Source organism: Lolium rigidum, chromosome 3 (assembly GCF_022539505.1).
Source record: "Lolium rigidum isolate FL_2022 chromosome 3, APGP_CSIRO_Lrig_0.1, whole genome shotgun sequence".
NCBI lineage: Eukaryota > Viridiplantae > Streptophyta > Magnoliopsida > Poales > Poaceae > Lolium > Lolium rigidum.
In genome coordinates this window covers 371,899,182-371,910,666 of record NC_061510.1, presented here as the reverse complement: position 1 = coordinate 371,910,666, position 11,485 = coordinate 371,899,182, and the positions used below count along the sequence as shown (strand labels likewise).

The 11,485-nt window shown below is 44.3% G+C and overlaps 1 protein-coding gene and 1 long non-coding RNA gene across 3 annotated transcripts; both read right to left on the bottom strand.

Annotated features, from left to right (window-relative positions):
- Positions 1 to 3,870: 3,870 nt before the first annotated feature.
- LOC124704278 (transcription factor BHLH148-like) lies at positions 3,871 to 6,357 on the bottom strand. 2 transcript variants are annotated; one of them, XM_047236520.1, is made up of 3 exons: positions 5,836 to 6,357; positions 5,420 to 5,707; positions 3,871 to 4,571 (listed from the first exon to the last, which is right to left on the bottom strand). In XM_047236520.1, exons 1-3 carry the CDS (start codon positions 6,256 to 6,258, stop codon positions 4,428 to 4,430), a joined length of 855 nt encoding a protein of 284 aa, XP_047092476.1. In that variant the 5' UTR covers positions 6,259 to 6,357; the 3' UTR covers positions 3,871 to 4,427. The 2 variants fall into 2 exon arrangements, with proteins under 2 accessions (XP_047092476.1, XP_047092477.1); XM_047236521.1 differs by having other exon boundaries at positions 5,420 to 5,704.
- Positions 6,358 to 9,679: 3,322 nt separating this feature from the next.
- On the bottom strand, positions 9,680 to 11,256 carry LOC124700542. The gene is made up of 2 exons (XR_007001766.1): positions 10,881 to 11,256; positions 9,680 to 10,771 (listed from the first exon to the last, which is right to left on the bottom strand). It is a non-coding gene; the product is annotated as an uncharacterized LOC124700542 (long non-coding RNA).
- Positions 11,257 to 11,485: the final 229 nt, after the last annotated feature.

Here is an 11,485-nt window from a genome sequence, read left to right as displayed (position 1 = left end):
CCTCGATGGAGAACTACTCCCTCCTCATGGGAGACAAGCAGCGTTGATGAAGATGGCGGTGGTGTCGATGGAGGAGCCTTCCGGGGGCACTTCCCCGTCCCGGCGGCGTGCCGGAACAGAGACTCCTGTCCCCCAGATCTTGGCTTCGCGATGGCGGCGGCTCTGGAAGGTTTCTCGTACCGTGGCTTTTCCGTACCGTGGTTTTAGGTCTAGGGGCTTCTTATAGGCGAAGAGGCGGCATCAGAGGGTCGAAGAGGCGGTGTCACCATAAGGCGGCGCGGCCAGGGCCTGGGCCGCGCCGGCCTACCTCCTGGGCCCCTTGTGGGTCCACTCTGGCGACTCTCGGGTGTTCTGGATGCTTCCGGGGATTCTAAGATGCCGGGCGTTGATTTCGTCCGATTCCGAGAATATTTCCTTACTAGGATTTCTGAAACCAAAAACAGCAGAAAACATGAACTGGCCCTTCGGCATCTTGTCAATAGGTTAGTTCCGGAAAACGCATAAATATGACATAAAGTATGCATAAAACATGTAGATATCATCAATAATGTGGCATAGAACATAAGAAATTATCGATACGTCGGAGACGTATCAATGAGGCTGACAAGTGAGTGTACTATCGCCGTGGTAGGAGCGAAGGGGTTATACTATGTTTGTATATGGATGATATTCTGATCTTTGGTACAAACATGGAAGTAATAAACGAAGTCAAGTCTTTCTTGTCAAATAGATAGCTTTGATATGAAAGATCTGGGAGAAGCTGATGTGATCCTGAACATCAAGTTGATTAATAACGAGAGTGGGATTACTTTAACGCAATCCCATTATGCTGAGAAGATCTTGAGCCGATTCGGCTATATTGATAGCAAGTCTTCTCCAACATCTTATGATCCCAGTGTGACACTACGCAAGAACCGGATGATTGCCATAGATCAATTGAGATATTCTCAGATCGTTGGCTCACTCATGTACTTAGCGAGCGCGAGTAGACCTGGTATCTCTTTTGTTGTTTGCAAGTTGAGTAGGTTCATGTTAAGCCCGGGTACTGATCATTGGCATGCACGCACTTGATAGGGTCATGCGCTACCTATGTGGTACAATAAGTTATGAGATTGACTATTCAGGACACCTAGCTGTGCTTCAAGGATATAGTGATTCGAATTGGGTCTTTGATGTAGCTGATCTCTACACCACTAGTGGCTATGTATTTACCTTTGGAGGTGGCGCAGTGTTATGAAGATCTTGCAAACAAACCATATTGACAAGGTCCACTATGGAAGCAGAACCTAGTGCTTTAGACACAGCCACTGTTAATTCAGAATGGTTGCGTGAATTCTTGATGGACTTGCCTGTGATTGAAAAACTTGTTCCGACAATCCTTTTGAATTGTGGCAAATTAAAAAAATGTAATTGTCAAAGTGAATAATTTTAAGGATAACGCGAAGTCATCAAGACACGTAAGGAGACGTTTAAAGTCGTCAGGAAATTGCAAAACTCTGGAGTGATAACTATTACGTATATTCAAACATACAAAAACCTGCTAGATCCCTATACAAAAATACTATCACGTAATGTGATAGAAAGTGCATCGAGGGAGGTGGGTTTGAGACCCGTTGATGTTACACCATAGTATTAACCCAACCTTTGTGATCGGAGATCCCGTGAATTAGGACCTGAGAAGAGCAAACTAGTGGTTTAATTGAGGAGAGTATTATGTAACTCGCTCTATGTGAAGATGCACGACTCTCAATTGATGTAAGATAGATTGACAACAAGCATTAATGTGTTGATGTTGGCTATTTTAGCAAAGATGCTGTCCTACAGAGCATTTTTAAAAGAACACACCAATATGAGTCCGATTGTTAAACATCGCAATTTATGAGATTTGGGTGATCTGTAGTAAACTCATGAAGAGACCACGAAGTATGACGCATATGCTTCACCCGCGGGATAGGCTACTGGCAGCTATGTACTGGTTATGACTTTGTGTGAAACTTAGGCTTAGTCCATTGTTCAAGTGTGGATGGATGTAGCTTAAAGTTTTAGGCAGAAATTCAACTTAACAGTCTCTACTGAAACACTAGTATATAAACAAGCAACGAGTAATGGTAAATCTCTAAATGTGAATTTGAGATCTGGTGGGAGATTGTTGAAATATTGGACCCATATGAAGTGGCCCAAATTAGATTTCAGATTTCCCTATAAATCTCAAAGCCCACATTATGACAACCCATGTGAGTTTGAGCCCAATTTAGTGGCAGCTCACTAGGAAGTGACAAAAGGTGAGAAGTTTAGTCCCACATGAAAAGTTGGGAAGAAGGTAGACCACCTTATAAGGTGGCTTATGCTACCGCTAGTAAATAAGTGAGAGGAGGAGTAGTACACGTGCGATCCTCTTCCTCCTTGCTCGCTCGACACGACACGACACGTCACGTCACGACGTGTGCGCACGCGCGCGCTCGTGGTGAGTGGATTGAGTCTCGAGCCGATACTTTCCTTTCTTTTTGCAGCTCAGAAAAACGAACAGAGTCCTAGATGGACGCTTCGCAGTTAGTGAGTCCTAGACGGACGCGTCGCAATTAGTGAGTCCTAGACGGACGTGTCGCAGTTAGTTGGTTCGGGTCGCTCCCGGACCATGGGCTATCTGTAATCGACTCAAACCTTCCTTCCGACTTGGGTGCGGTCCACGTTGCCTTGGGTTTCCTAAGCCTATAATCTCTTGTTCGGCTACCCCAAAAACACATTCAATACATGAGTTAGGGTTTACACCTCTCTCTGCCTGCGCCGCCATCGTAGCCTACTCCATCCCGCCCGCAGGCGTGCACCGGCAAACAGGAGAGCAGGTCTCCGGAACTACTTGCATTTGCGATCCTGTACGGGAGAGGCAAAATTAGGTTTTTGGGAAACGCTCTGCATGACTGCACAAGCTCTTCATCACGGGTCATCTTCCGTCCAAGTTATCTTCAACGCCATCTACTTCGACCCGTCGTCAACAACGTTACTGCTGCAACGTCCTCTGCTACACCTTCACCGCCACCTCCACCAGATCTGTACGTGCGACATATCGCGATGTTTAGCGAAGGATGTTGTACCGTTTGTCTTGTTACTGTTCATGTTGATTAATGCATCTAATATGTTCGAGTTTCACATGTTAGTAGTTGATGTCGTCATGTTTAATATTCTAGTATTAATCATGGAAATTGTGCCTAATTATCCAACAAAAAACTATGTAGCATTTTGAAAACAACAAAATGCAGTAAAAATGTATGCTTATGCAACAAACATGTATTAGTCGCAACAAATTCCCGTTGGTCGCGTCAAAATCCTCGAGAAAATTCGAAACACACATGCAACATGGGAGACTAACGTTTGTAGAACCTCACGAAAACATTTGTAGCATTCAAGTAACATTTGCACTAGATGCACAAAACTGTTGCAACATCTTGCTTTGTTTTCGCAGCAAAACATACACGAGTTTGCAGGCTGCCAAAACCCATGTGCGACACTGAAAACCCCTGAAATACTTTGCTTTGTTTTCGTATCATCATCCATGGCCACCCCGATTTCATCGATTCAAGCTCGCTTGCCGCGAAGCTCGCCGGAGCCTCATCTCTGCTAGGTCAGGCGACCATGGAGTCATTCCCCTGAACCCTATAATCTTCTCCAGCCTCAACTCTCTGGCTTGAAGCTACACCATGTCCATGGCCATGGCTATAACCTACGGGGGCGGCAGGAGAAGGACGGGGATCAGAGAGCTAGTGGTGGCCGATAGAGAGGAGCCGGAGGAAAGGAGGCCAGCATTGGCAGCTGATGGGGAGGGGCGACACATCAGGATGCGACCTGAGCGTGAGCCATGGAGAGAGAAATGAGTGGGAGCGTGCGGGAACAACCCGGCATCGGATGATTTGTAGACTTTTCATGAACTTTCATAGGCGCATAATACTCCTTTTGTGCAATTAACAAACTTGGTATACTATGCTTGAAAAATCGGGTGGTTACAAATTTACAGCCTCAGCACTCGGCACCCACACGGCGCGCCCTCATCCCCCTTGTCCATTGTCCTTATCATTCTTCTTCGTGCTGCTGGCGTGTAGTTGGGCCCTTGATAGCTCCAGTTAGAGCCAAACAACAACACCGGTTGCTGCATCTGGTCATTAAGCTAGCACACGGCCAAATGTGCAAGTTGCTGCTCTCCGATTCTTCCAACCCATTTGATCCAAGTCGACCTCACTGTCAGCACAACTAGGCAAGCTACTTGCGTCTTCAGAACTTTCTTAAAAACCCACTGCTCCAGAGGAGGAAGATCCAGGAAACAAGACTCTGAAGGAAATGGCACGTGGAGATTCTCACTTGCTCCGTCAGAAAAAGAGAAACAATTAGTGCACAAATGGGGTTCCAGGACCGTGCTCTTCGTGTTTATAAACTGATTAAAACACGTTCTGCACATGGGATTGAGGCCAGTTGCTGCTCCTGCTTCCAGGAAACGTGTTATCGCTGTCTGCAGGCAGCTGCTTCCTCTCGACTTCCTGGAGAGCTTCCTCTACGGCCCTCTCTACTTCAGAAGCCGCTATCTGTGAACACGACACACAAGGAAAGCATGGTTAGTTTAGTGCACAAGTGGCTCGATATGACAGATCAACCATTAAAATTCGAGCTTGACACGGTGTATTTTCATTTTAGAGACGCGTTGACTTTGCTTAATTTGGTAGTATTTACTGCGTAAAAAGCCCATGGTTGCTGGGATGCCTGAGGATCTTGGTCCAGGCGACTTTGCCTTGGCGACAGTGAAATTTCATACTAATTTGTATTGAAACGGCTACGTTTTGAACTCACAAGGAAAACTTAGGACTGCCGAGTTAATTATAAGTTATAGCTATAACAATATGTCCCAACAGTAATTTTATGTTTTCTTTTATCATATGGTTAAACCAAAAATCCCAAAAGATGTTTTGTAGCTATCAAAAAAAGAAATAAAAAAGGTTTAGTTATATACAGTCATTTCTACAGAACTCTTCATCGTTATCCACCTATCCCGATGATGCCGTCCCTATCTGATAATCTAATGAAGTGAGAGGCAGGATGTGGTAGTGTACTAACAGAACACGAAAATTTCGAAAATAATGAGGGAACGTTGGATCTTTTGTAGCTTTCAAAAGATAGAAAAAGGGTTCAATTATATCTCAATCATTTATAGGGTTAATTTTAAAGTCGTCTTCCTTATCCTATTGACGATGCAGATGCAGCGCATATATCAGGTAAGGCAGAGGATGTAGCAGTGTACTAATCGAACACGAAAATCTTTCAGTTGACTTAACAAAGCAGGTAGCTGTATCTTCTCTAAGCTAAAGCTTTTCCCAGTCATCATCACTGCCAAGTGTCAAAGAAGCAGGTAGGACTAAATTCAGAAAATTAAGCTCACCGTTGTCTCGACATTGATCTCCGTCGTCAATCGATCTCCGGCCAGCGTGGACCTGATCCCTCTGGTCTTGACATTCATGCCCTTGAGGGACCTGAGGGCGCCGATCATGGAGTCGATGGAGGAGGAAGGCTCGTCGACCTCGAACTGGACCTTGACGCAGGGCTGCTGCGCGTCGTGGCCCAGGATCTTGGCCTTGAGGTCCTCGCTCCTCCTCCGGAGCTGGTCCCTGGCGACCTTGAGCTCGTGGATGTAGCTCGCCGCGGACTGCACGATCGAGTTCTTGTCCTGCTGCAATACAATGGCACCAGCGAACACCGTCAGGACATGACACCGAGCTAGACTCTTGCCGAATTGGGCTCTGGGTCTTTGCGGTTTAGACATTGCTGTCCAGTTTGTAGGTGGAGGAAGACACGAACCTTGGACCTGGAGGAGACCATGGCGTAGAGGTCGGCGTAGCTCTGGCTGAGCTTCTCCCGGCGCTGGCGCTCGCGCATCATGTGGCGGAAGCCGCGGCTGCTCTCGACGGCGCCCACGTGCTGCTGCTTCTGCTCTTGTTGCTGCGGCAGCTCCTCCTCGTCCTCGCCGGAGCCGGGAGCCATCCTGCCCAGCACGCTCATCATCCTCCGGTGGATGTTAACGTTACCGTTCCTTCCTCCTCCTCGCGCCCCGGCGGCGGCGCGGTAGTCCTGGAACGCGCTCTGGCTCACGGGCGCAGGCAGCGGCTCCGACAGGGACGCAATGAGGTCGGCCAAGCGAAGGTCCGGCGAGCCCGGTATGCCACCGGCGCCGGCGAAGAAGTGGGAGTCGTCTTGGAAGGAGTAGTAGGAGTCCATCTGCATTTCCCAGGTGCTAGGCTCTGCTTGTGCTCTTGGCTGCTTCTGCTTCTTCTTCTTGGCTGGTTTGAGCTGAGCTGCTGCGGGGGCCGTGGTTTGGGAAATGTTGGGACGCGGCTATATAGCCACCGCCGTCGGCCGAGATGAGTCACGTGGTCAAATGAATTTCATTTGCACAGTGTGAGAGGATGGGCGGAGAGACGAGATGGTCAAAGCTGGATGGAATTGTTTTTTAATCCTACTACTTGGAGCCAAGCTAAAGCGCACGTTGTTGTGGCTAGTAGCGTGCGGCTACGCGCTCTGCTCTGCTCTTCTCTTCTCGGCGAGGTGACGCTGCACAACTAGGCAGTGGAGGCGGAGAAAGTTCCACGTACTAGAGCAAATGAAATGTTTTTGCTCTTGCGGATATAAATATATTTTGTCAGCCCTCCACAGGAAATATACTAAGGACGTAACTTATATGAAAATCCAGTGCAGAAACTCTTAATAAATATTTAACATCAAATATACCTGCGGAACGACAGATTTATAAACGACAATTGCCGATGAGGAAAAGAGTAGGAGCTAGGTTGAGGACAGCCGACCGGTTCCGTGTGCTCTCTTTCCCCTCCCCACCGCTCTCATGCGCTTAGGGTTTAAGCGTCACCGCCGCCCTTTTGGGGTTTCTCCCCTTGGAGGGGGAGGGGTTTGCGAGCCATGTAGTAGTTATGTTAGCTTGTATATTAGTTTGCTTTACGCATGTTTGGCATCCAAAGCCTGCATCCTATGGTGGAAGGCAAGGCTTTGAGTAGGGAGTGGATTTGGCGACGCCCCTTCAAATAAGCTGGATGGACCTCAATATTGGAAAGATTTCAAGCTCCTACCTCGTCCTCGGCGCCTCCTTGGTGGCGGAGCTGCGGCCGAAGGGAGCCTGCACCTCTTGATGTGCTGGCTCGGTGGGAAGGTGGATCTCTTGCAGTAGCTAGACCTCTAGGAACTGCTCTTGTTGCAGAGTTCTTCAATGTTAGAAGCTTTGCTATGGGTTATCCCGTGTTAGAGAGGTTCGGACTTCTTGCTGATCCGAGCTTCCTCTTCCTCTTGTGGAGGATCCACCTCGGTGAGGGATTCATCAACAAAAATACCCCAAGTGGTTTCATTCGCGGCGCTGCTGGCTCCCGAGGCTAGAGGCTTTCAACGATGGTGCCCCAAGTGGTTAAGACAAAAGTATAACTTCAAATCATTTAGAATGGAGTAGGGATTTTTTCTAAAAGAGATAAATTTTTATACCCACCAAAAATCACAAGTATCATATTTTTGAGAAATTATTTCTGACGTTTCTCGTTCATTCGTCAAATGTAAACAAAACTCAAATAAAATTGAATTTAGTTTGAATTTGAACATAAAATAGTCCAATTTTTTTTGGCTAAATTAAATATCAATACCCACCAAAATTGTCATTTTTTTAGAAATTTCCTTGAAATTTGAACCCTGGAATGGAATGAGCACTATTTGTGTTCAAAAATAGATTGTGCTCTAAAGTTTGGTCAACTGGTTTTTAAGTTTGACTTTATACATAAAATTTAATTAAATGAAAATAATATGAATATTGACTCGAAAATAGATTGAGAGATAAGTATATTTTACATGAAGAATATTTCATAGTGGTGTAATCTAATAATCTATTATATCCATGTGAAAGTAATTCGTCAATATAGTACTATATATTATCACATTGGAGACAACCATAGTTAACGCGGACGGTAATAAATTAAGGATTCCTCCAAATGGGAACCAAAAAGAGGAAAATTTCAATATAACGAGTAGGAAGTGTTGAACGAATGAAGCTCGGCTGTGCCCTGTGTGAACTAGACCCGGCCTACGACCGGAGAACGTGCATGCTACCTATGCGTACGGTACGACCGTGAGACGTTTGAAGGGCAAATGACGAGTAGAGACTTTGCCTGGACCATGTTCTTCGACTAACTCCATCTGAAAAAATGTCTTCTACTGACACGTTTACGCTGAAACGTTAATTTCTTCAACTAATTCTTAACTGCCCCTTTTTCTATCACTATCATCTCTCCTTCGATAATGTAGATTGCTATGTAGAGCCTTCAGCCTGGTGTGCATGGAGGGTGACAGTGTTTTGTTCTCTATTCAAGGTCCAACTATGGTCACGGTAAGGTCATGGCAGAAATCCATATTCCGCTGGCCCCACGTGTTTACCGTGATAGCCTCCATCATGTTCCTATTATAAATGTTATTGATGAGCTTTTGACATTTTTCTTCTTGTGTTAGTTTTGCTTTCCACACGCCTTCTTAGTCTAATTGAGATCGTTGAGCCATAATTTACCCGATGCTGGGGATTTATATTATAATCATTTAAAATCTAGACCAATATAAAAAGTCAATATCCCTATATAGGACAGTACTCCCTCCGTTTTTATTTACCCTGCGTTTTGGCTCTAAACAAAGTCAAAGTTTCTAGAATTTGATCAAGATATTGCAAAAAGTATCAACATCTATGATTGCATATTTACATAATATAAAAATACATTTCAAGATGATTCTAATGGTATAAATTTTATATTTTAAATATTAATATTTTTTCTGTATTTCTAGTCAAACTTTGTAAAGTTTGACTTTAACAAAAGCTAAAACGCGGGGTAATTGTGAATGAAGGGAGTATTGATCTGAGCCAACCATCAATCCTCACATGGCTCAAAATTTAAGTTGGATCCTAATATCTACTTAAATTTTGAGCCATGTGAAAATTGATTATGACAAGGCTAATGGCGTGTCAAATTGGTAACAAGAATCTCCCTAGGTTTAGAGGAAGGCACAACGAAGTGGACAAGGGAGAGGAAGTAATAATGTAGTAGGAGGAGATCTAGGGAAGAAATATGTAGTGGCAAGGGAGAGAAATGGGTGGTCGTTAATGAGAGAGAGGAGCTGGGTAGAAGAATACACAAGAACGGTAGAGAACCATCATCTTGTAGTTTTTTTTTTGCGAAAATTCCACCGATCTATTAATAATCATCAATAGCAGTACAAACTGACCCAAATGTAATAAAAATTACAAGTAGGTCTTTCGACCACCTAGAACGACTACAAACACTGACGCGAGCCGAAGGCGCGCCGATGTCCTCGCCCCTCCATCACCGGATCCGGGCAAAGCTTGTCGTAATAGTTTTCAGTCTCATGGTTGTGAGTGAGTTGGTCCTTAAAATTTGCATGGATATGAAACATAGATTGTTTCATAATTACATTTTATCTAAGAATATTTTGGGACACATGGACTAGAGTACGTCGAGAAGCAATTCCATAAGATACACTAAATTTTATCCCATAATGCTTTTAGAGTGCACTCTGAAAATCTCTATATTCGTGCATATTAACTATGTTTTGACCACATAGTAATTCAAACTTTTATATTACTTGGATGACATAGTATGAAAATGTTCTATATTAAAAAAATCATACTCGAACATCGTCCAAAAGCAAAGATCGTGAAAAGTAAAGAATCATCCATACACAAGCATATGGCCTAAATGAATCAAATCAAGTATCTACTCCCCTATGTAGTTGCCATTTTCAGCCTACGATGTCATCACAAAGTTTTTCATGTGACACCATGTCCTCTATTTGTGTGGACTTCAATAAGTGAGTCGATCTATTGTCCTTAGTCCCGATAGTAGTAGTTCCTAAACATTTGCACTCATAATCTACCTCTTGGAATCTCTTATCCTCTATGATCAATTTATGGAGGACTACACAACAATGTTTCTCAAGGTCTTCTGGTACTAGAAGCAAGTAGGTCCACGCGCGATTGCAAAATGAGCTTCCAAGACACAACCATTATTTATTGTCTCTTAATGTTTCCTTGATCCTTTTATAAAAGGATTCCCTTCCTACCTTGGATTCTTGGATTGTCTTGACAAATGTTGATCATGTTGGATATATATCATCTGCAAGATAGTAAACCATATAGTAGTCATGGACATTGTCCTTAAGTTGCATGGTGGAGGTTCCCCAATAGTTATCCTTGCAATCACATGAGAGATTTGCAAGATATTGATGTCAATGTGAGAGCCAGGTATCCCAAGATAGAAATGCCGAATCCATAGATCCGGAGACCAACAATTTAATTTGTTTGATAATGAAATTTTCATTTTATCTTGGAGAGCAATTCTTCGACCTCTTGGGCATGAAGTCAATACACCCAAGAATCCCCATGAACCCTCTTGCTTCGGCCATTTCCAAAAGTCTTACGATATCCACTAGATTTGGTGCTCTTGGATACTCAGTTTCGACGACCTTGATCAATGTTTCTACAAATTTCTTCATAGTCTTGATGTTGGTGCCTTCCTGAATTCGAATCAATTTCTCCAAATAGCTAGCTACACCATATGCCATGATGCCCATTTTAGTCATGATCTTTTATCGAGCACAGAAACCAAGTTCTCCAGATGCATTTCATTTTCGTTTAAAGTAATCATCGTTGCGCACAATGAGCTCCATGCACATCTTGATCCATTTCCTGACGAGCAAAGAAGGAGGTTACGACGGAGCCTTTTCAAAGTAGTCACATACAAGACAGTTTTGATCGGCCACCATATTCTTGTGGATCTGCATATGTCGTGACTTACCACCTTCATGATTTGGCCGCTTACTGATACCCTCTTCCATCCGATCAAATACCATAGCAATATTATCTAAGTCATCATCATCCTGAAAACAACTATCATCATACTCCTCCAACGATGATATCCTGCAAAACATTCATCTGCAAAAAATGTACCGCCAAAGTTATTGATCATCATCAGAATCATCCCATGTATAGAAAAATAAAACTACATTGCATAAAATAGGACAAATCCCTTGTGAGCAAAGACCTCATTACTAGCTGGACTAGAGATGGGACGGGGCGGTTGGAGTATTTTGGAAGGTCCGACAACCCATGTTGGAGCTCGTCGTCGCTAATGGCGGCCTAGTGCCTATTGGAGCCTGAAGGTGAGCAGAGAAGTTGATGCAAAAGGTAACGAGACGTCACATGTACTCTCCACAATGAAGCACTACAGGGTCAGACAGGTGGAAGCTACATCACACACTATGACTTGGGGTTGGTGGTGATTCCGCTGCCCCTTAGACTGAGCATCGAAAGGAAATAGGGGAATGGGGCCATGATGAAGTAGGAAGCATGTCAGCAATGGTCTAGGTTTAGTGCGATGCCGGAAGCATCATATAAGCAATG

What these genes read in the sequence shown, in the direction of transcription:
- LOC124704278 (XM_047236520.1), bottom strand. Translation starts at nt 6,258, where the DNA reads ATGCAGATGGACTCCTACTACTCCTTCCAAGACGACTCCCACTTCTTC. An exon ending in TGGTCTCCTCCAGGTCCAAG is followed by an intron (nt 5,708 to 5,835) that starts GTTCGTGTCTTC and finishes ATTGTATTGCAG; the next exon opens with CAGGACAAGAACTCGATCGT. An exon ending in AGATCAATGTCGAGACAACG is followed by an intron (nt 4,572 to 5,419) that starts GTGAGCTTAATT and finishes TCGTGTTCACAG; the next exon opens with ATAGCGGCTTCTGAAGTAGA.